The sequence below is a fragment of the Podarcis cretensis genome, assembly GCF_951804945.1.
Source record: "Podarcis cretensis genome assembly, chromosome: 6".
Lineage (NCBI taxonomy): Eukaryota > Metazoa > Chordata > Lepidosauria > Squamata > Lacertidae > Podarcis > Podarcis cretensis.
Genome location: NC_137175.1, coordinates 4,076,367 through 4,100,895, shown reverse-complemented (window position 1 = coordinate 4,100,895; position 24,529 = coordinate 4,076,367). Strand labels below are relative to the sequence as shown.

At 49.7% G+C, this 24,529-nt stretch overlaps 1 protein-coding gene and 1 long non-coding RNA gene across 2 annotated transcripts; one reads left to right on the top strand and one right to left on the bottom strand.

Annotated features, from left to right (window-relative positions):
• Positions 1-309: 309 nt before the first annotated feature.
• LOC307219265 lies at positions 310-2,758 on the top strand. The gene is made up of 2 exons (XR_013840346.1): positions 310-888; positions 1,810-2,758. It is a non-coding gene; the product is annotated as an uncharacterized lncRNA (long non-coding RNA).
• Positions 2,759-6,647: 3,889 nt separating this feature from the next.
• TRIB3 (tribbles pseudokinase 3) lies at positions 6,648-23,305 on the bottom strand. Its single transcript, XM_079979798.1, has 4 exons — positions 23,159-23,305; positions 12,403-12,693; positions 9,962-10,254; positions 6,648-8,158 (listed from the first exon to the last, which is right to left on the bottom strand). The coding sequence occupies exons 2-4, from the start codon at positions 12,691-12,693 to the stop codon at positions 7,663-7,665; spliced, it is 1,080 nt and encodes a 359-aa protein (XP_079835924.1). The 5' UTR covers positions 23,159-23,305; the 3' UTR covers positions 6,648-7,662.
• Positions 23,306-24,529: the final 1,224 nt, after the last annotated feature.

The window sequence follows — 24,529 nt, the reverse complement described above, 5'->3', positions numbered from 1 at the left end:
TCCTCTAGCCGCCGACAAAACGGAGGGTCCGGCTACGACAATGGTTTACTTAGGTATTGAGCTGGACACTGTCGCTCAGACCTCAAAACTTCCCAGGGAAAAACTCATCGCGCTTGGCGACCTTATTCGGCAGCTGCTCCCCCTAAGAAAAGTTACGCTCAGGCAAATCCAGTCACTGTTAGGTCACTTAAATTTTGCTTGCCACGTGGTTTCCCCTGGCCGCCCATTCTGCGGCCGCCTCGCGAAGTTATCAGCAGGACTGCGTTCCCCTCATCATAGGGTTCGGCTATCCAAGGAAGTGAAGTCCGACCTGGAAGTCTGGCTGAAGTTCTTGCAGAACTACAACGGCATTTCTCTGTGGCAGGACAACTTGTCGCTGCAGGTTGACTTCCAGGTCCATTCGGATGCTTCTGGCTCTCTGGGGTTTGGCGTTTACTTTAGGGGCCAATGGTGCGCTCAGCGCTGGCCCGCCGCCTGGCAAGGGGGCCCCATTACCAGAGATTTAACCTTCCTGGAATTCTTTCCGATTGTAGTGGCGGTGCACTTGTGGCCTGAAACCTTTGGTAGCCATAGGGTATGCTTCCACACCGACAACCAGGCTGTAGTGGCAGTACTTTCCAGGCAGGTCGCACAGTCACCAAGGGTAGGCGTCCTCCTGCGTTCCTTCGTTCTCCGGTGTTTAGAGCTCAACATCCACTTCTCTGCAAAATTTGTGCCTGGTGTAAATAATGACATTGCGGACGCCCTATCTCGCTTTCAGATGGACCGCTTCCGCTCGTTAGCACCGGATGCAGAGCTGCTGCCGCAGCCGTTCCCAGAACATCTGTGGAGTCTCGGGGACTAGAGGCGTGGGGACCAGAGTCCTGGGAGCCAGAAGTGATTCAGGGAGTAATGGCCTCATTGGCACCTTCCACTTTGAGATCGTATAAGAGGGCTTGGTTGGATTTTTTAAAATTCCGCAACAAAACCCACGCCATCGGAAGCAATGCCCCTCCCGTCAAGCCAGAGGTGCTATCTTACCTAGTTTACCTGAGACGCTTGGGCCGCGCCCCTAGAACCCTGAACCTTCAAGCCGCAGCAATTTCATTCTTTTGCAAGGCAATATTTTCCACAGATCCTTGTGACGATTTTGTTATACGAAGGACGTTAGAGGGTTGGCGCAGGCTACAGCCCCCAAACTGCGATATGAGAAGGCCGATGTCACTCAACATCCTTTCCCAAATCCATAAAAAATTGCGAACAGTATGCTGGTCAAAGTATGAAGCACGCTTATTTTCAGCGGCTTACTCCATTGCCTTTTTTGGAGCTCTGCGCGTGGGTGAGGTAGTTTATGAAGCGGGTCGGCATGGTTTCTCCCGGGGCTTGCTTTTAAGCGATGTTACCCTGTCACGGGAGGACCTGGTAATACGGATACGCAGCTCTAAAACAGACCAGTACGGGAGGGGGGCTCTTGTTCAGCTTATGGCCACCGACGGTCCAGGCCCATGTCCAGTTAAAGACACAAGGCGCTTCTTATCCCTGAGGGTCAACTCGGCAGGGCCTCTATTGATCCACGCAGATGGCTTACCTTTGACGCGTCACCAGTTCACTCGGGTCATGCGCTTAGCACTGGCAGCATGCGGCATCCCCGCAGCAGATTTTGCATCACACTCTTTCAGGATAGGAGCAGCCACCACGGCAATGCACCTGGGTCTTACGACGGAAAGGATTAGGGACTTAGGTCGCTGGAAATCTGACGCGTACAAACGCTATTTGAGAAAGAATTTGTGACGGTGGCTGACCATGGCCTGTTCTTTCAATTTCCTACAGGTGACATGGGGGTGCGCGTCTGGATTATCGGCCACAGTATTGTGCATTGGGCCAGGGTCCGCGCCATCAATTCCGGTCTCGGGCCACGCCTGGGCTTTCCACCTGACATCACCATTTCCTGGGTCTCCCGGAGGGGAATGCGCTGGGCCGAGATGCTGCCCGCATTTAAGACCAGAGCAGCAGCGGAGGGCCCCCCCAGACGCTTTACTGATACAATTGGGGGAAAACGACCTAGCCTACAGGAAGGCAGTGGATTTGCAGTGGCACATTTTTAGCGACTTCGAGAAGCTGAAGGCCGCTTACCCGAATGTCACAATTATTTGGGCCTCACTGATGGAGAGGCGGGTTTGGAGAGATTGCAGGAACCCGATAGCTATGAATAGGGCTAGGAAAGCCTTGGATCGGGCGGTGGTGCGTAGAGTGGCAGCCCTGGGTGGGAGGTTCATTGGCCACCCGGGCATTCGTTTCAACCTTGAGGCCCTCTACCGGTATGATGGCGTGCATCTTTCGGATGCTGGTAACGATGTTTGGCTGATGGATATTGCAAAGGGGATAAGGGAGTGGATTCAGGCATGAGAGTATTGGCGGCGAGCGACTGCTCGGTGGCGGTAGGCATTGGTAAGAAGGGGTTAAGAGGATGTGTGTGGGGGGAGGAACGCCATCACCTCCCCCCAGTGAACGAAGGGTGGTCCGTTAAAGGACTCCGGGGGGCGTGGCCCTGTCCGAAGCCTATGGAGGTGTGGGCCAAAGGCACGCCCCAGAGCGGTGACCCGGGGGAGCTCCTAGTCGACGTGCCTCGGCGGGAGACTCCCCCGATTAGTGTTAACCCTTCCCCGTGTCTCCAGCAAATGGGCTGGAGCCGGATAGTCGATAGGACCAATGCCTAAGCCAATGCCTCTCATTCCTGAATTCAATAAAGTTGTGGCCTAATTCGCCCAATTAACCTTAATTATGGTGTCTCGTGTGTTTATTTATCTTGGTGGGGGGCGGGATCTTGCCACGCAAGCGGACACGGAGCAATGGATCCAAACTGCAAGAAAGAAGATTCCACCTAAACATTAGGAAGAACTTCCTGACAGTAAGAGCTGTTCGACAGTGGAATTTGCTGCCAAGGAGTGTGGTGGAGTCTCCTTCTTTGGAGGTCTTTAAGCAGAGGCTTGACAACCATATGTCAGGAGTGCTCTGATGGTGTTTCCTGCTTGGCAGGGGGTTGGACTCCATGGCCCTTGGGGTCTCTTCCAACTCTATGATTCTATGATTCTATGAATCTTGAAGTTGTTTTATTCTGGATTGTTTTATTTGATGTTTTAATGTGTTTAATGTTTAATGTGTAAACTGCTGTGGGATTTGTTCTTTAAAATATAAAGTGGAATAATAATAAAAATTAATATTATTATTATTAATACTACTACTACTAATAATAAGAATAATGCACTGCAAAAACAAAAAACGACGCCTAGACATTCCATTGTGGCGACTGCAACCTAGGTTTAAGGTGCTATTTGGCGATTAGATTATACATTTGGGTTTCTAACACTTGCCCAGGCCACAATCAGCTCCACTTCACATCCTCCTTGTTTCTGCTCAAGTCAAATGTATCCTTAAACTCTGATCATGTTTTGCTTGTGTGTATAGAAGGGGGGGGGCGTGTATAGAAATTAGGCTACATTCATTCCTTGTCCTCCTTTGACCTCTGGCCTGGCGAACCATTGGAACGCATCCCTCTGGAAAAGGGTCAAGTCCTGGCAGGTGCTGGGAAAGGGGAATCAAACTGCAATGATACTCTCGACAGCAAATCAATACATCTTTTAATTTCCGAGAGACAGAAAAATAGGCAAATTCACTCTGTTAAAAAAACAACAACACAGAAGGCCTCTCCCAACGGTAGTGTCATTATTTGGTCAGGTATGAAAGCTACATTTGCACCAAGGCAGGGATGAGTGGGAGGCTGGGTGGGGAAGGAAGAGGCAGAGGCAGGAAGGACTAAACCAGAACTGGAGCATCTTTGGCGGCATGTGAACCAGAGAGAATTATTTCCAAAGGAGCCAAATCACTGACCCTTTTCGCTCTCCCCTGAAAGCACCAGCAGGGTTCCAGCTCCCCCAGTTTCACCCTTACATCCAAGGTTTGCTGATCAGAAGCTGGGCTTTTTTCTCCTGAGGCATGTGCCCGTGCCGGTTCCAACATGCCCTCCCTGCGTAAACAAAAAGTCACCCCGAGGGCAGAACCGTGCGCCCGTTTTTGCAGCAGCTCAACCGTCAAAGCTCCCTCCCAAAGGATGCTGGGAGGTTGCTGTTACGATCAGCTCCCGCTTGCAGGTTTCCCAAAACCTCTCCATTCTGAAGGAAATCAGCCCTGAGTGCTCACTGGAAGGACAGATCCTGAAGCTGAGGCTCCAAGACTTTGGCCACCTCATGAGAAGAGAAGACTCCTTGGAAAAGACCCTGATGTTGGGAAGGATGGAGGGCACAAGGAGAAGGGGACGACAGAGGACGAGATGGTGGGACAGTGTTCTCGAAGCTACCAGCATGAGTTTGACCAAACGGCGGGAGGCAGTGGAAGACAGGAGTGCCTGGCGTGCTCTGGTCCAGGGGGTCACGAAGAGGCGGACACGACTAAGCGACTAAATAACAAATTCGCTTGGCCACTTTAAGTTGTGAGTTTAAGATGGGTCACTGGCCCAGTTTGCATGCAGAAGGTCCCATATTCACTCCCGCTGGGGTTGTGAGGGACTGCTGACTCAAACCTTTCAGAGCTGCTGCCAGCCAGTGTACGCAGTATGGAGCTGGATGGACCAATGGTCTCACTCAATGTAAGACGGCTTCCTGTGTTCCTATCCAGCAGGCTCTTCTGATGTGCTGAGAGCCTTGTGAGAGGTGCCCAGCCCCCTTCCAGGAGGGGCAATTCCCAGAGGAGAAGGAATGTCTCTTAAAACCAGTTCTGCAACCATGTCTTAAGGGACACCTGACCTTTCAGGTCCCAGGGAGACCGAGAGATTAAAAGCTAGCTTTCCATCATGGGGGGTGGGAATGCAGCACCCTGTTTTCCCACCGCCAACTTGGGAGGGCAGAGCTGGCATGGGGCAGAGGAGAGAGACCCTGAAGTATGTGTCAGGATCCTGCTCAACAGCCCTTCTGACTCCAGGCGAAACAGCCCACCACATTTGTGCCTGCTCCGGTGAGCGTTCCAGGCCCTCTGGCATGTGGGGCTAACTCCAGCCCTTTCTCACCTCGCACCTTCCCAATGTTTGGGTTCCAGTTCCCATCAGCCACAGCCAGCACCGACGGGAGTCCAAAATGTCGAGAGGGTGCCAGGTTTTTGGAGAAGGCTGCGCTAAGGCTGTTTGCAACACTCAAGAGAAGGGCGGAGACAGTCTCCTGCCCATGTGCAGAGATCCCTGCCGCCCTCCCTAGCTCCAAGGCTGCGGGGTTTCTGTTTGGAAGCTGCACTTGCTAAGGCAGCAGAATCTCTTTAGCTCTGACCACCCCCCAACCCACCAAATCCTGCTCCAGAAGAGGGTAGGCTGGCGGCAGTTGCTTTTCAATGGGGACATGTGGGTCTGTGGCAGAAATGACCGGCAGAATCCGCGACCAAGAGAAAGAGACTGTGGAAGAAGATTGGAAGAAGTTTAAAATATATCTTAAGAGTTACTATAAAATTGAGGAGTGCTAAAATGCAGAGGGAGAGGAAGATGTAGAATTGCAGCGATAAATTGTGTTAAGGGTGAAATTGAAAAGGAGAATGAATTTATATTTAATTGGCTAAGAAGGGTTGCTGAACAATTGTTTAAAATAAAGGATGCAAAAAGGGGAAGGTATGGGGAAGTCCGGGAAAAGAGGCTTATGGAAATGAGGTAAAGAAAGTATGACTTTTTATGTTTGTCTTTATGTTGTTTTTGTGTTTGTTAAAAATTTGGAAACTAATAAAAAATTTTATTTAAAAAAAAAAAAAGACGTGGGTCTGCAAGGGGCAAGGGGAACTGTTTGCCCACTATCGATCCCCCCACCACCACCTTTCTCAGCCTCCAAATCATACTCTTGTCCCACACTGGCATGGCAACTCCTCAATAATCCTGGAACTGCAGCTCTGCAAAGAGAATCTGCCGTTTCCAGGGTTCTTTGGGCAAAGCCGTGACTGTTAAAAGAAAGCCATCAAGGAATGGGGTCGGTGTGTCTTGAGGATTTGTAGAACCTGAGATATACAGTCATACCTCGGATTAAAGATGCTTCAGGTTGCGTTTTTTTGGGTTACGGACCGCCGAAACCCGGAAGTACTGGAACGGGTTACTTCCGGGTTTCGGCGGTCGCGCATGCGCTAAATCACGCTTTGCGCATGTGCAGAAGCGCCAAATCACAACCCACGCGTGCGTAGACGCGCCTCTGTGGGTTGCGAATGTGCCTCCCACACGGATCACGTTCGCAACCCGAGCGTCCACCGTATGCCTATACATTTTGCCTGTTTTTGTCAGAAATGCTTCCTCTTGAAGTGTTGCCTCACCAACCAACCCCCAAGAAAAAACAGAGAGAAATCTATGCAGGCACTCAAGCATGGGTGCCCTGCAGAAAGCCAAAGACAATAGGGGTGTGCTGGGGTCCCAGCCCCCATAAATGTTGGCAAGAGAAGCCTGTAGACCCCTGCAAAGGGACCGCACTTTGAGTGTTGGCAACCCTCCTCCTCCTCCCTGTGGTTCAAACGACCAGCAATGGACCGTTTCGTGGAATACTGGGGGGGGAATGAAGTTCTGGTTTTTCAAAAATGGAGGTTAGAGATGTGGTGCAATATTCAGGGCACCCCAGAAGGGGTAGCACCTCACAAAGAAAGCGAGACGGAGGCATGTGTTTGATTTTACAAGGCTTTTAAGATCCAGCCCACCTAGCGTGGCTGAGTTTCTCCTTCAGCCCTGGAGACATGGGGAGGCAAGTAGGAAAGGCACCATGGGGAAGGTCTCAAGCTGGGGGCTGGCAGCACAACCCAGGCACCCCCGAAAACTGTCAAGTACTGAGATAAATTCAAGTAGAGAAAAAGTTAAGGCCCACGAGGCCCACCGGGAACCTCATTTTAAGGGCAGAAATTGGAGGCACTGTGGTGAAAACTGGGCGGGGTGTGTGTGTAGTTGTTTAAGGCCACAGGTTTTCTAGGAGTTGTCAAAAGGGGGGGGGGACTGCACACAGCTGCTGGCCCCAGCCCCTTCTCTCCAAGGCTGGCACCCTGCCCTCCTCCCTCACAAGGCATCTGGGCCACCCCAGGCAAAGCAGACTTTTGCTCGGCACTGCGGAACAGGGAACAACTTCTCCCGAAAATGGCAGCCAGACTGCAGCAAGAGAGAGTGTCTTTACAGCCGCTTTCTGTTCAAAACAAAAAGCCAGTCCTGCGCTTTGACCGAGGCAAACAGTCACAAATTCCCAGTCCTTGATCTTGCAATCAATCCATCCTTTTGCAACCTGAACCTCTTTTGCCAACAAGTCATTCTGCAAGAACAGCAGCTCGGAGCTCCAGTCCTTAGTTTCGGAGTCGCGCAGGGCTGCTGAGAAGCACCCCTTTCTCAACGCAGGAGGGTTTTGCTGGTGGGGATCAAGAGTTCCGGAACGGTCCTTTGGCACATGCGAACGAGGAGCGCGCCACGAAGCGTGCGCTGCGAGGGAGGCGCTGACGCCCTGCCATCGTCCCTGACCTGGATGTCAAAGCACCCGTCCTCCCAGTTTGCTGGCAAATGAAGACACTTCTTTCTGGGGCACGATCCTAGCGAGGGAACTGAAGGGGGAGAGGGGGTCTCCCTCCCATGGTCCATGGCTAGTCAGGTCAAGACAAGAGTCACCCTGTTGCTTTTTCGTCCATCACATTCTCCTTGGCGGCTCAGCTGTACAGGCCCCCCTCCTCTTCCTCTTTGGCCTTGACCTCCCTCAAGCCCCCCACGTCTGGGACCACCTGCTCCAGCCCCTGATCTCTGGAGGGGCCGCTCCACGAGCCCTCGGGGGTGCTGCCAGGAGCCAGCCATGGATGCAACAGGATTCCGCTGGCCGTCAGCCTCTCAGATGGGTCCTTTCGCAGGAGGCAGCGGATGAGGCAGCGGGCTTTGGGCGAGAGGTCTTCGGGGATGGCAAAGCGCCCACGGCGGATCTTGCCAAAGAGCGAGAGGGGCTTGGTGTCTTGGAAGGGGTAGCACCCCACGAGGAGGGTATAGAGCACCACGCCCAGGCTCCAGATGTCAGCAGCTTTGCCAGAGTAGGACGCCTTGGAGCTGAGGATCTCGGGACCCACGTAGGCCGGGCAGCCGTGCTTGTCCTCCAAGGAGTCATCGGGACCTTTCAGCAAACACGAGTCCTCCAGATTCTCCAGCAGCAGTTTGGATCTGGGCAGAAATCCAAGGGAGAGTTAGCCAGGAGCCAGAGATCACTCAAAGGCAGAATACAATGGAATACAGTGGTACCTCGGGATGCGAATGGGATCCATTCCGGCGCCCCATTCGCATCCTGAAGCGAACGTAAGACGCGACTGCGCATCTGCACGTGTGTGGGTGGCGTTTTGCCGCTTCTGTGCATGACGTCGTTCTGAGCGTCTGCGCATGCGCGAATGGCAAAACCCAGAAGTAACGCACTCTGTTACTTCCGGGTCACCGCGGAGCACAACCTGAAAATATTCATCCCGAAGCTACTTCAACCCGAGGTATGACTGCACAATGGAAAAGCACCCCTAATTTTGCAACTGGGAAAGCTGAATTCTGCAATAGGGGTGGATCAGTCAAGATTGGGAGCAGATCTGCAGCTTGGTTGTGTAACTGATGGATCCCCCCTTTTCTTGGTTTTTTACAGAATCTGGGTTCTCCTCCCCGCCCCCTGAATTATTTGAATGATTCTGTTGGGGAAGAAGCACAAGACTCCAAAAACATTTTAGGAGGAATATAGGCAGGTATGGAACAAACATTTTAAAAAACAACTCTGGACACTTAATTTGGATCAGTCAATCAGCCATAAACCTGAGTACTGAACAGTACGATTGCATCTTACTTATGCAGGAGTTCGGTTCCAAGGATCCTACATGCACAGGGTAATTTCTTGTACCCAAATCCTTGGAACCACCCTGCAGCTAATGGGTTGGAGAAAGGAAGGAAGGAAGGGCATTTGGAGCACTCTCAGAGCCTAGAGAGAGCTTAAAAGCTCTTTACGCACCGGGGAACCCTAAGCAGACCTGAGCTTTTAAGCTTTTAAGCTCTCTACCTAGCTTGGAGTTAACTTGCTGTCCTGGACTGGGTGGATGCAGAGGAACGGTGGGAGGAACTGCCTGGAAAAACCCCCACGGGAGGAAGACTCAGAGCCCGGGAGGGGCGATGATGAGTGGTCAGAGGGAGAAGACAGGGAAGAGGAAATGTCGAAAGCTGAAGAGACAACAGGACTTAGTGAGCGAGGAGAGTCTGTGGCAGAGAGCAGTCCAGAATCAGAGGCAGAAGTGGAAGCAGGAGGGTGGGATGAGGGAGACAAGAGGCAGAAAGGAGTCTGGCTGGTGAAGAGGCACAGGTTTCTCCCCTTCCTGCTGCAACAAGCTGTCTCCCGGAACCAGGAGAGGCATGAAGTGAGAGGAGCAAAGGAGCGGAAGGATATACAGGCACAGTCTCTGATTGCTTGGAAAACACCCTGGAGAGGAGGAGACGTAATCTTTGGGGAGGTGGGGACCTTTAGTCTCGGCAACCGATACATGGCGGCAAGACCTGAGTTGCTGTGCTTATTAGGCCTGACTCTCCTGTGCAGATCTTGTTTTGCTAATAAAGCATTAACTCCAGAAATATCCTGATTCAATTGGAGGGTGGGCCACAGATGAATATTCTGAACAACACAATCCAGCCATGTCTAGTCAGAAGTAAGTTCCATTGTGTTCAAGGGGGACAGCTCCCAGGTAGACGTGAATTATGGCTTTACTTTCAACTCGACATGGATGGGATTGCTGTGCAATTGGTTTTACTTTGTAATCGCCGCCTTTATTAAACAAGAAACAGCTTTCTCGGTGTGATTTCCTGCTGGCTTGCTCGCGGCAGTTTCCACCAGCCAGCCTATGGTTGAAATCGCACAAGTTAAATGCGCCTCTGATGCGCTCGTGACGCGCATAATGTCCAGTGTAGCTGATCAAGTGAGCAGGAAAGTGCCCCTTCTCATCTTCTCACCTTTCTCGGTCAGCAAACACGAATTTTCGCAGTTTGAGGTCCCGGAGGACCACGCCGTGCTGGTGGCAGTGGGCGACCGCTTCGGCCATCTGACGGAAGAGGACAGCAGCCTCGGGCTCGGGAACACGCTTGCACCGCCGCACATAGTTGTGCATGTCGTCCCTCCCGGGCTGGAAGAAGACATAAATGTTCTGGTCCCCGACAATCACATCCGCCACACGGGCGATGTTGGGATGCGCTGGAAGGGCGGCGTAAGGGGCCAGCGCCTCTGGGTAGCTCTTGGCTGGATAGACCTAAAAAGAAGGAGCAAATTGTTACAAGGAAGCAAACGAGCAGAACAAGCGCAAAAGCAGAGCGCAGTTAACCTGTGGAACTCGCTGCCACAGTAGGCAGTGGCGGCTTTACAAGACAAATCCATGGGCACTCTGGCAAACAGCGCAATCCTATCCATGTCTGCTTGGAAGTAAAGCTATCGTTCACTTCTACCTAGGAGTAGGGCCCCTTGAACACACTGGGACTTACTTCAGAGTAGACATGGATAGCCTTGTTAAGTGTGTTTTTCTGTTTTTCTCTCCACCAAAAAAATGCTAATGCATAAAATCCGTTCCCTTCTTTCAGATGTCATTATTGTTTAGACACTCCTTTCCATTGTTAATTTTCGCTTTTTAACCCATCAGTATTTCTTGGCTTTTTGAAGTTTTTAAATGGATACTTTTTGTTGCTTCTACTCTTCTATATTGCATATTGCACACATGACAGTGTGAATTATGGCATTACTTTCAATTAGACATGGATGGCATTGCCCTGCGATTGGCATTACTTTGTAATCACCGCCTTTATTAAATAAGTAACAGCTATTTTATTGTCCAGTGACAGAAAATCTTGCATTTTTTTCTCTGTACAGTATATCTTGCTGGGCCCAAACTGGAGAAAAATAATAATTCTCCGTTTAATAGAAACTCTTTAGAGAAAAGGATGTGTGTGTGTGTGTGTGTCCTTTCTTTATTTGACTCCCCTTTCATTCTGCACCAATAGAGTTGTTGCCATTTTGTCCATGGTTCACTAATCCCCAAACCACGTGCCCAGAGAAAAAGGTGTGTGCCACAGAAAATAAAATTGATGTTGAAAAATTAAAGTCTTTGGTGAGCTTAAGGCAGAGGAGCTTCTAGGGGAGCTGGGCTTCCCTCCTTCCAAACAGAACATAAACACAGCCTCCTCCAAAAGCACATAATCCTCAACTCTTTTCATACTAAAAAAGTAAACTTGGTGGGTTGGGAGTTGGAGGAAAGGGAGTACAGTATTTCAGAAACAATGGCCAACTCAAAGTGGGCATGACATTCCATGTTCAGCCAGCAGGTGTCAGCATTGCTCAGCCGCTAGCAGCTCTGCCAAAAATGGCATCGGGAAAAATAATATTGTGGCACTTCATAAAAGACACACAAATTTACCATGGCATAAGGCAGCTTCGCCAAGCCAGTGCCCTATTATCCGCAGTCAGTGTGCATCCAAAACATATAGAGGGCACTTGCTGGGCAAAAGTTGGCATAATCATTCATAGACTCTAGTTCACAAATGACTATTATGCACCGTTATAAAGTTGTTTGCCTTTAAAGCACCACAGGAATCTTCCTTTTTCAACAAAGGGTTAACAAAAATCCCCCTCCCCAACACACACAGCCTTGCTCAAAGAGGCAATTTTGAAAATGGCAGGATGTGCCCGGGCTGAACGATGGGGATGGAGACGCTCCTTCAGGTATACTGGACCAAGGTCATTTAGGGCTTTAAAGGTCAGCACCAAAACTTTGAATTGTGCTCAGAAATGTATAGATACAACAGGTCCCTATTTACACTTTCTGGAAACAATCACAGATCTTTTCCCCCCAATACTTCTCCCTGCGGGATAGATAAGTGTTTTTCCACGAGTGCCCATTGCATATTGTTTTTCATCTTGTTTTAAATGCACCTGCTGGTTTTATTGCGCGTTGCCTTGAGGCAATTGCGTGAGGTGAAGAAGAAGAAGAAGAAGAAGAAGAAGAAGAAGGAGGAGGAGGAGGAGGAGGAGGAGGAGGAGGAGGAGGAGGAGGAGGAGGAGGATGTGCCCCGTCACTGAAGTCCAGCTCCGAGGGCCTTCTGGCGGTTCCCTCGCTGTGAGAAGCCAAGTTACAGGGAACCAGGCAGAGGGCCTTCTCGGTAGTGGCACCCGCCCTGTGGAACTCCCTCCCACCAGATGTCAAGGAAATAAACAACTCTCTGACCTTTAGAAGACATCTGAAGGCAGCCCTGTTTAGGGAAGCTTTTAATGTTTGATGTATTACGGTATTTTAATATTTTGTTGGAAGCTGCCCAGAGTGACTGGGCTATAAACAATAAATTTATTATTAATTATTATTATTATTAACAGGTCAGGGAAAAAACACCATTTTCTCCAGTGGGTTTCCTACCTTGCAGGTGTATTCTGACTCTGTGTGTCTGTCCACAGCCCTGTAGCAGCGGCCTCCTTCGGTGGCCTCCAAGAGGATATATGAGCCAATCTGGGATATCCTTGACTCCTGGTCTGTGGAAGGAAGGGGGCTGGAGGCAAGGGGTTGGAGGCAGGGGCTTGGGCTTGGCAGCAGGCTGAGACGCAGGCGCTTGGCTTCTGGGATGCTGGTCTCAGATGCATCATCAAAGTCCAGCCGCTGCTTCTTCTGCGATGCAATGACCAGAGGGCACTCCTGTGCGAGCAGACTCATCTGGAGGGGGAAAGTTAGGAGAGCAAGGGGTTAAATCAAAAGGGTCAAGGGGGCACAGCTAGATGACCAAGGGAGCTAAGACCCCTTAATGAATAACACCCATTCTGCACTTGGATCATTTATTGTGGCAGCACCAGAACTTTGGAAATCCCTGCCTATTGATATTCCTGTAATTTTTTCGGCACATTTTTGTTTAGGCAAGCCCACCCAGATATTTAGAAAGCTGGTGCGAGTTTTTAATCTGTTTTTAGTCTATTGCTACTTTGAATTTTGGAAAATCTTAAACTGATTTTAAATCAGTCCTCAGGGAATGTGCAGGCGACCTTGGAACGGACAGATCACGGAAGAACCCCGACCAAACCTAAGAGGAGGCGTGTAGTGGTGATAGGGGATTCCCTACTGAGGGGAACAGAAGCAGTGATCTGTGGGCCTGACAAGATGTCTCGGGAAGTGTGCTGTCTCCCCGGGGGTAAGATCCAAGATGTAACTGAACGACTACAAGGAATCATAAAACCCACTGACAAATACCCCTTCCTCTTGGTTCATGTGGGAACCAATGACACTGCAAGCAATAGCCTCCAGAAGATCAAAAGAGACTATGAGGCTCTGGGCAGGAAATTGAAGCAATTAAATGCACAAATTGTCATCTCATCTGTCCTCCCAGTTGAACGACGTGGCCCAGGGAGAGAGGGAAAAATAGTGGAAGTGAACAGCTGGCTTCGCAAATGGTGTAAACAGGAACGGTTTGGATTCTTAGATCACGGACTGCAGTTTCTTGAAGATGGACTTCTGGCAAGCGATGGGCTGCACCTCACAACGGTTGGGAGGAATGTTTTTGCCAAAAATCTCAGAAACCTCATCAGGAGGGCTTTAAACAGACTAATGTGGGGGAGGAAGACAGTGCTCCTGAAGGTAGGAGTCTATCAATTGATGAACATGATCATCCAAATGTCATAGACCAAATGGAGCAAACAGCACGCAGACCTAGTAGTGGGAGGAAAAAATCCTTAAATAAGAGACACGGGGGAATGATTAATGGACTTCAATGTCTGTACACTAATGCGCAAAGCATGGGTAATAAACAAGATGAGCTTGAGCTCTTGGTACAGCAAACTAAATATGACATAATAGGCATCACTGAAACCTGGTGGGATAAGTCCCACGACTGGAATGTAATAATGGAGGGTTACAATCTATTTCAGAGAAACAGACCAGACAAGAAAGGAGGAGGAGTGGCGTTATATGTCAGGGATGTGTATACCTGTGAAGAGATCCAAGATTTAGAACCTCAAAGCCAAAGTGAGAGCATTTGGGTCAAAATTAAGGGAGAGATGAATAACAGGGACCTCATTGTGGGAGTTTACTATAGATCCCCAAGCCAAACGGAGGACATAGATGATGCCTTCCTGGAACAGATGGCCAAGCATGCAAAAGGAAGGGAGATAGTAGTAATGGGGGACTTCAATTACCCGGATATTTGCTGGATGTCAAACTCAGCCAAGAGCATAAGGTCAAACAGATTCCTCACTGGCCTTGCAGACAACTTCGTTGTCCAGAAAGTGGGAGAAGCAACAAGAGGAACAGCCATTTTAGATCTGGTCCTAACCAATGTTGATGACCTGGTTAGTGGGGTAGAAGTGGAAGGATCATTAGGCGCGAGTGATCATGCTCTTCTGAAGTTTACTATACAGCGGAAAGGAGCAGCCAAGCATACTAGGACTCAATTTCTTGACTTTAAGAAAGCCGACTTCATAAAACTTAGGGAAGTGCTGGGTGAGATCCCATGGACAGTAATACTAAAAGGAAAGGGAGTTCATGATGGCTGGGAGTTTGTTAAGAGGGAGATAGTAAAAGCACAACTTCAGGTAATACCAATGAGACGGAAACATGGAAGGTGCCTAAAGAAGCCAGGGTGGCTATCTAAAGAACTTTTAACTGAGTTAAGATTAAAAAAGGATGTGTACAAAAAATGGAAAAGGGGGGAAACCACCAAAGAGGAATTCAAACAAATAGCCAGCACGTGTAGACACAAAGTCAGAAAAGCTAAAGCACAGAATGAACTCAGGCTTGCTAGAGAAGTTAAAAGCAACAAAAAAGGCTTTTATGGGTATGTTCGTAGCAAAAGGAAGAACAAAGAAACAGTGGGGTCACTCAGAGGAGAAGATGGTGAAATGCAAACAGGGGACACAGAAAGGGCTGAACTCCTCAATGCCTTCTTTGCCTCATTCTTCTCCGATAAAGAAAACAATGCCCGACCTGAAGAATTTGGAGCAAATGATTCAGCAAAGGAAACACAGCCCAGAATAACTAAGGAGATAGTACAAGAATACTTGGCTAGTCTAGATGTATTCAAGTCTCCAGGGCCAGATGAACTGCATCCAAGAGTATTAAAAGAACTGGCAGATGTGATCTCAGAACCACTGGCAGTCATCTTTGAGAATTCCTGGAGAACAGGCGAAGTCCCGGCAGACTGGAGGAGGGCAAATGTTGTCCCTATTTTCAAAAAGGGGAAAAGAGAGGACCCAAATAATTACCGCCCAGTCAGTCTGACATCAATACCAGGGAAGATTCTGGAGCGGATCATTAAGCAAACAGTCTGTGAGCACCTAGAAAGGAATACTGTGATCACCAATAGTCAGCATGGATTTCTGAAAAATAAGTCATGTCAGACTAACCTGATCTCGTTTTTTGACAGAATTACAAGCCTGGTAGATGAAGGGAACGCAGTGGATGTAGCCTACCTTGATTTCAGCAAGGCATTTGACAAGGTGCCCCATGATATTCTTGTAAAGAAGCTGGTAAAATGCGGACTTGACTATTATACCACTCAGTGGATTTGTAACTGGCTGACTGACCGAACCCAAAGGGTGCTCATCAATGGTTCCTCTTCATCCTGGAGAAGAGTTACTAGTGGGGTGCCACAGGGTTCTGTCTTGGGCCCAGTCTTATTCAACATCTTTATCAACGACTTGGACTCTCGTGGGGGCCCAAAAAAAATTTAAAGGAAAAAACCAACTGGATGTACATTTCCAAAATATGAGCTAAAAAACAAAATAAAACCTACATACAGCAACAGTGTTTTGTGTTGTGTAGGCTCCTACTTGTTATGTGGAAATGGCTTTAGATACCTATTAGGTCCATAAATGACCATATAGCATATATCCAACACAAAAGAACCCAGTGACAATTTGTTGTTGACGAAGGACAGCTGGACATATAAAGGGCCCCATTACCTTCAGTAGCTTAGGGCCTCATCAAACCCAAATCTGGCCTTGGCGCATGCACACCCACCCACACAGCCCTCCCTGTGCGACTGACCGTCACAAAAACCAGTGGCAATGAGTTCTGCAGGGGCTACTTGTGCAATGTGTGGGGAGAAAAGCAGGCATGCAAAGCTAAGAACAGCCCTGCTGGGTGCAGTCCACCCACAAACCGTAGAGGGAAATTTGCCAGCCTGCCAAGGTAGCCATGCCAACCCAACCCTGTTTGCTCCCAGGAGTCATCAGAGGGCAGAGTTTCTGAGCTGTCATTGCTGCCTCTCGTGCCAGAAGCTGATGGCTTGGGAGAACAATGGGGCAAGCAATGTTTTGCATGTACAATGAGGCATGAGGGTGTTTGCCTCAGGGATGGGTGGGTATTGAATCATCACACACAGCAAGGTGGTCAGAGTGTTGGCAGCTAGACTAGGGACTGGGAACGGCCGCCAAGACCATATAACACCAGTCCTGAAAGACCTTCATTGACTCCCAGTATGTTTCCAGGCACAATTCAAAGTGTTGGTGCTGACCTTTAAAGCCCTAAACAGCCTCGGCCCAGTATACCTGAAGGAGCGTCTCCACCCCCATCGTTCAGCCTGGACACTGAGGTCCAGCTCTGAGGGCCTTCTGGCGGTTCCCTCACTGCGAGACGTCAAGTTACAGGGAACCAGGCAGAGGGCCTTCTCGGTGGTGGCGCCCGCCCTGTGGAACGCCCTCCCATTAGATGTCAAGGAAATAAACAACTATCTGATTTTTAAAAGACATCTGAAGGCAGCCCTGTTTAGGGAAGTTTTTAATGTTTGTTCTTTTATTGTGTTTTTAATATCCTGTTGGGAGCCACCCAGAGTGGCTGGGGAAGCCCAGTCAGATGGGCGGGTATAAGTAATTAATTAATTAATTAATAAATAAATAAATAAATAAATAAAATAATAATAATAATAATAATAATAATAATAATAATAATAATAATAATAATAATATATTATTTATACCCTGCCCATCTGGCTGGGCTTCCTCAGCCACTCTGGGCAGCTTCCAAAAAAACATTAAAATACTGCAATACATCAAACACTAAAAGCTTCCCTAAGCAGGGCTGCCTTCAGATGTCTTCTCAAAGTCTGATAGTTGTTGTTCTCTTTGACGTCTGGTGGGAGGGTGTTCCACAGGGCAGGCGTCACTACCAAGAAGGCCCTCTGCCTGGTTCCCAGTAACTTGGCTTCTCGCAGTGAGAGAACCACCAGAAGGCCCTCGGTGCTGGACCTCAGCGTTCGAATAGAACGATTGGGGTGGAGACGCTCCTTCAGATATACTGGACCATATATAAGGAGTATTATTATTACTCCTTAAACCAGGGTTACAGTCATCAAAATGGAAAACCTGTTTGCCATTTGGGGGCCGGACAGCTCAAAAGTCATATTTTTCCATATGACTTTTTGCTACCTGAAATTCATTCTGATTGTGCAGGTGAAGTGCCATGGACAGGATTCTACAGGATGTGTTGCTAGTGTGTGAGAACAGGCAAGATCAAGAATCTCCAGGCATGCATCTGCAGAGGATGGAGACGTCTGGTGCCATCCTGTCGCCCGGGCATCTCATGGTAAAAAAAGGTAAAGGTACCCCTGCCCGTACGGGCCAGTCTTGACAGATTCTAGGGTTGTGCACTCATCTCACACTAGAGGCCGGAAGCCAGCACTGTCAACAGACACTTCCGGGTCACGTGGCCAGCGTGACAAGCTGCATCTGGCGAGCCAGTGCAGCACACGGAACGCTGTTTACCTTCCCGCTGGTAAGCAGTCCCTATTTATCTACTTGCACCCGGGGGTGCTTTCGAACTGCTAGGTTGGCAGGCGCTGGGACCGAGCAACGGGAGCGAACCCCGCCGCGGGGATTTGAACCGCCGACCATGTGATCGGCAAGTCCTAGGTGCTGAGGTTTTACCCACAGTGCCACCCGCACTACATCTCACGGTAGCCAGGTGCAGAATGCGCCTGGCAAATTTTGAAAGCTGGGAGAGTCAACCCGCTTCCTCCGAGGATTCAGCTCCATTCATTTCCAGGATTCCAGAAAGGAGTGTCTCCCACCCCTATGTGGAGATGCCAGGGATGAAACTTGGAAGCTTCCATATACGAAGCAGGACGTGGGTGGAGCTGTGGGTTAAACCACAGAGCCTAGGACTTGCCGATCAGAAGGTCGGCGGTTCGAATCCCCGTGATGCGGTGAGCTCCCATTGCTCGGTCCCTGCTCCTGCCCACCTAGCAGTTTGAAAGCATGTCAAAGTGCAAGTAGATAAATAGGTACCGCTCCGGCAGGAAAGGAAACGGCGTTTCCGTGCACTGCTCTGGTTCACCAGAAGCGGCTTAGTCATGCTGGCCACATGACCCAGAAGCTGTACGCTGGCTCCCTAGGCTAATAATAATAATAATAATAATAATAATAATAATAATAATAATTTATTACTTATACCCCGCCCATCTGGCTGGGTTTCCCCAGCCACTCTGGGCAGCTTCCAACAGAATATTAAAATACAATAACCTATTAAACATTAAAAGCTTCCCTAACCAGAGCTGCCTTCAGATGTCTTCTAAAAGTTTGGTAGTTGTTCTTCTCTTTGACATCTGCTGGGAGGGCATTCCACAGGGCGGGTGTCACTACTGAGAAGGCCCTCTGCCTAGTTCCCTGTAACTTGGCTTCTTGCAGCGAGATGAGCGCCACAACCCCAGAGTCGTCCATGACTGGACCTAATGGTCAGGGGTCCCTTTACCTTTACATACGAAGCAGGTGTCCTGCCACTGACTTGTGGCCCTTGCTAGCCCAAGGTGATGGAAGGGGGCTGATGGAGAGGGGGCTGGGCGTGGAAGGAGAAAGGGAGCTCTGCAGTTTGGGGGCTAGGATGGAGACATCCAACTAGGCTTCATGTTGGAAGTATCAGGACAAGTAAGATAATTCTTCACACAGTGCAATGTTAAACTATGGAACTCCCTGCCACAGGAGGCAGGGATGGACACCAAACTGGGTGGCTTTAAAAGAGGACCTGGAGAGGGCTCTTGCTGGCTATATGCCACCTCCAGGTTCAAATACCAGTTGCTGGAAGGAAGAGTGCTCTCGCCCTCAGATTTTGCTTGCAGGTTCCCAAAATGGGCATCTGGGCTGGCTGGCCACTGTAAGAACAAAATGCTGGACCAGGTGGGCCCCCTGCAGCCTGATCTTGCAGGTTCTTCTTCAGAGACCTGCAAACTCCAAAGGTTCCCAAAGCCTCTCTGCGGAATGGAGGACATGGGAAGCTGGAAAAGGTCCGCTGCCTTTCCCAATAGCAGCCCCTGATCTCGTTCGCCAAACGAAAGGAGCAGGCATCAACCTGAGAGAGGAGTTAGAAGCAAATGAACGTCTCTTCTGCCCAGGTCAAGGTACAATACACCTCCGGGCACTCGGGCATGGTGGGAGATACATGTGCAAGGATTTGCAAAAGGACATAATTTGCACAAACATAATTGAATGCAGGCACAACCTTGATGGCAGAAAGTGAGGAGGAATTAAAGAACCTTTTAATGAGGGTGAAAGAGGAGAGCGCAAAATATGGTCTGAAGCTCAACATCAAAAAAATGAAGATCATGGCCACTGGGCCCATCACCTCCTGGAAAACAGAAGGGGAAGAAATGGAGGCAGTGAGAGATTTTACTTTCTTGGGCTCCATGATCACTGCAGATGGTGACAGCAGTCATGAAATCAAAAGTCGCCTGCTCCTTGGGAGAAAAGCAATGACAAACCTAGACAGCATCTTAAAAAGCAGAGACATCACCTTGCCGACAAAGGTCCGTATAGTTAAAGCTATGGTTTTCCCAGTACATAGTGATGTATGGAAGTGAGAGCTGGACCATAAAGAAAGCTGATCGCCGAAGAATTGATGCTTTTGAATTCTGGTGCTGGAGGAGACTCTTGAGAGTCCCATGGACTGCAAGAAGATCAAACCGATCTATTCTTAGGGAAATCAGCCCTGAGTGCTCACTGGAAGGACAGATCCTGATGCTGAGGCTCCAATACTTTCACCACCTCATGAGAAGAGAAGACTCCCTGGAAAAGACCAGTGTTCTCGAGGCTACTAACATGAGTTTGACCAAACTGCGGGAGGCAGTGGAAGACAGGAGTGCCTGGTGTGCTCTGGTCCAGGGGGTCACAAAGAGTCAGAAATGACTAAACGACTAAACAACAGCAACGTGCAAGGATTTGCAAAAGGACATCATTTGCACAACCTGTGCAACCAGGAGGCGAAGGGAGGCTGCCTTTTCGTCCCTACAAGCTGCCTGCAGGCACTGCCTTCCAAAACAGGGAGCAGAGGTTTCCAGAGCTGCATGCAAGCGGAAGAGTGTGCCAGCCTCAAGGCTCCAAGGGCCTCCAGAGAGGCTGCAGGGAGGAGCCTCCAGCTATCTCTCTTTCACTTGCTCTCATCAGCAAGGAAAATAAGTGGATGATGCAAACAGAGCGCAAGTCCCCCAGCCTCCACCCGCCCCTCTCTGCTGACCCAAGAACAAGGTTGCCTTGAGGTCACACCTTTCCTCTTGGCAACATGATCTCTGCATTCCCCAACCTGGATTTCCTGAGAAAAGGCTGTGAGCGCTTCAAGACAAAGCAAGGAAAGAAACACTCTGTCTATGCTCAAAGCCCCCGCTCCCTTAGTTTCTGTTTCACACGTATTATGAACTCAGTGCAGTTCCAGAACTGTGCTTTAGTATATATACACACAGAGACACCCTTAAAAGTACAGTTATAAAGGTTTGCTGATATTTACTCACTTGCAAAAAATAAATTAAAAATGCCACCCCTCTTTAAAAATTATCGTGCCAATTAAACAGCATAAAGATGAACAGTAAGATTACAAACACAACAGGTAACAGAAGAAATAAAACTTTCATTCCAAATCAGTAGGTGAAATCACTAAGTCAGTCGGTAGTGCATGAGACTCTAATCATGGTTTCAAGATTTCTGCATTGCCGCGGGTTGGACTAGATGACCCGTAGGGTCCCTTCCAAGGCTGCAATTCTATGAAATCCAGACATCCACCTAGATGAATTGCCCCACTGGGAAAGCCTGGAACCAGGAACTCAGCCACCATCAGCCTTTCCTAAGTGCCCAGAGTGTGTTACATGCATTATATCAGTAACTTTTACAACAGTCTTGTAGGGTAAACCAATGTCACCACCTCCATTCTACAAGTGGGGACCCAGGCTGTTAAGAAAATGGTTTGCTGAATGCCTCCTAGTTCGTGGCTCCTGAGATTTGGCTCAGTGACTTCCCAATTCCCACTCAATCTCCAGGGGGCAAACGTCACCTTATGGAAAACTATCATTGTTTAAAACCAGCCCTCAATTTCCCCCTTCCTAGGAAAACAGCAGTTTCTGCAAAGGGCAGTTTTGAGTAGCAAAGCAGCAGAAGAGGGGTATTTAACCCCTTCCCTGTCAGCTGCTGCTTTCAACCTAAGCTCCCAGGTGTGGCTTTGCAGGGGTAAATACACCTGCAATCCTGGTGCAGCTGGGGGCAATTTGGAGCAAGATAACAGCCAGCAGGAAGCTCTAAGCCCGCCTTCCCCAACCTGATGCCCTCCAGATGTTTTGCACTACAAATCCCACCACCCCAAGCCAGCACAGCCATACACATCTTCACATACAATGTGCCCTTTGGCTTTTGCAGCTGCTACACCGTTTATCGCTGCACCATCTTTTACTTCTGTCCTTCGTTGCTGGCGTCCATGCTGTTCCTGGATTATTGATCCAGACCGACATGCAGTTGTATCCTATGGGCTCCGTCACAGTATCTGTCATGGCAACAAGATTTTGGGGAGGGGGAAAGGTGGGCATTGCTGTTCCTCAGCTGTTTTCCCCACTCACAACTATGTTCATTACAAAGGTACTCCACCTCATTCAAAGAAAAAGAAACTCTGCACATGCACAGATTTGGTCTGACCCAAATCAGATACTGCAGACTCCACATGGAAGCCTTTGGAAAAAGTGGTCTGGGTCAGGCCTCTGAGCACTGGGCACCCTCCTTGAAAAGAGGCTGCCACTCACTTGGTCACCTGTGACTAGTTTAGAATCACCCCAGGCGACCAGAGAGGGGAAAGCTAATGCCATTTAGTTGCGCAACAGCTGGTTATGACTAAGGCAGGTATGTTAGTAAGAAAGGTTTTATTGGCTAATCGTTTTTGTGGACCTAATTTGCACGGCTTTTTTTTAAAGGATCTTACTCGCCTGTTGCATCAAACGTTTTCTGAATTGCCTCGCCTCACCCGAGGCAACCGCAATTGTTGGCTGTGGAGGAAGTCTGAAGAGTCATTGCGAGTCACTCTGTGATGTGATACTGACTGACGGAGATGTCTAAATTTAATCAGCCGCAGGAAAGCTGCTGCTCCTCAGCTGCAGGATCCAAGAAGCTGTTCTCCAGGAAAAGACTTAGCTGAGCCCAGGGGCCACATGTCAGGCCCCCAAATTCACTTTCTGCAGTTGCAACCCATAAGAAACAGAAAGCAACAGGCTCAGCATTGCTGGAATCCTATGCCTGTTAATTAAATGGCTGCAATTTGGACTCAGTTTTCAAACCGAGAATAAATATACAAAGCTGCCTTATACCCAGCCAGTCACACAATCAGAACCGTAGAGCTGGAAGGGATCTCTAAAGGCCATCTAGTCCAACCCCCTGCGACGCTAAAGAACCCCTGACTCGCTCAGCACCTCCCACACTGGCTGGCAGCAGCTCTCCTGGGTTTCAGGTAGAGAGACCTATCTGGAGATGATTGGCACTGAACCTGGGTCCTTCTGCAAGCAAAACAGCTCCTCTACCCCTGGATTATGCCCGGATGCCCTGTCTGCTGGGTCCGCAGTCCTTTTGCCTAGAATGCTTCCTTCCTATTCCCTAAATGCCTGGGTGCACCTGTGGGAAACAGTTTGGCCCCTTGGCGCTGAAAGCCGCTTTGGATGCCGAGGCTGCCTCTGAGCATGGCCAGAGTGGAGCCCTTATTTTAGCCTGTTGCAGCAAAAACGTCGTGGCTCGCCAGAGAGACCCCCACCCTGTGGATTCCTAACCCCTTTCGGGGACTGAAATCAAGTCCGGGGGCTAAGCGATTCTCGCTCTCCCTCCACCCGAGATCCAGATGGGGCCAACAGCCGGTGCCCACCTGAGCCCCCTCCCCACCCCACGTCCTTCTTAGCACCCTTCTGTACCTTTGGCGGCGGCGGCGGCCTCGACGGCGTTCCCTATATGCGGGTCTTTTTTTTTTTTTTTTTGGAGAGGGGGTCCTTCTCTTGCCTTCTCGCCCCCCAATTCCGGACTGCTTTTCTCCCTTCCTTGGCCGACGATCCTGCAGGATAGGCGGAATCCAAGAGGAGGGGAGCACCCAATCCAGAGGACCCCCACCTCGGGGCGGCGGGTAGGGTGGGATCCGGCGTCCCTCCCCGCCTAAGAGCAACAGCAGCAGCGGCGCTCCATGGTGCCAGCGGCGAGGGCGCAGCGCAGCGAGCGAATGCGCCGTCCCCGAGCGGCGAGCGCCTTTGTCTGCGCGGCCGCTGCGGCTCCTGGCCGCGCCGTCGGGGATGATGTAACTCCCGCAGCCGCGGCTCCGCCTCGGTCCGGCTGATGCGGCAGGCGGCGCGGATTGCACCAGGCAGCCGGGCAAGCCGGGCTCCGCCCCGGCTCGGGTGACACGCGCCGCCCCGAGCCGGCAAGCGCGCCCCCTCGGGGTCGCCTTGCAACCGGGTTGCGCCACGCGAGGCCCCCCCAAAGGCGTGGGACTAGTCTGGAAAGAGAGGGGCGACAGCTGCAAGCCCGGGTCCGGATGCTCGCATTTGATTGACGTTGGAGTGAGACTGAGTGGAGAAATAAGACTAAGAGCGCATATTGATTGTTGTTGTTGAGTCGTTTAGGGATGGGTTGTTGTTGTTGTTTTTTAAAAAATGTTTTATCATTATATGTTGGAAGCCACCCAGAGTGGCTGGGGCAACCCAATAATAATAATAATAATAATAATAATAATAATAATAATAATTTGTTGTTGTTTAGTCGTTTAGTCGTGTCCGACTCTTCGTGACCCCATGGACCAGAGAACGCCAGGCACTCCTGTCCTCCACTGCCCCCCGCAGCTTGGTCAGACTCATGCTGGTAACCTCGAAAACACTATCCAACCATCTCGTCCTCTGTCGCCCCCTTCTCCTTGCGCCCTCCATCTTTCCCAACATCAGGGTCTTCTCCAGGGAGTCTTCTCTTCTCATGAGGTGGCCAAAGTACTGGAGCCTCAGCTTCACGATCTGACCTTCCAGTGAGCACTCAGGGCTGATTTCCTTCAGAATGGAGAGGTTTGATCTTCTTGCAGTCCATGGGACTCTCAAGAGTCTCCTCCAGCACCATAATTCAAAAATTAATAATTAATAATAATAATAATAATAATAATAATAATAATTCATTATTTGTACCCCGCCCATCTGGCTGGGTTTCCCCAGCCACTCTGGGCGGCTTCCAACAAAGATGAAAAATACACTAAAATGTCACATATTAAAAACTTCCCTGAACAGGGCTGCCTTCAGATGTCTTCTGAATGT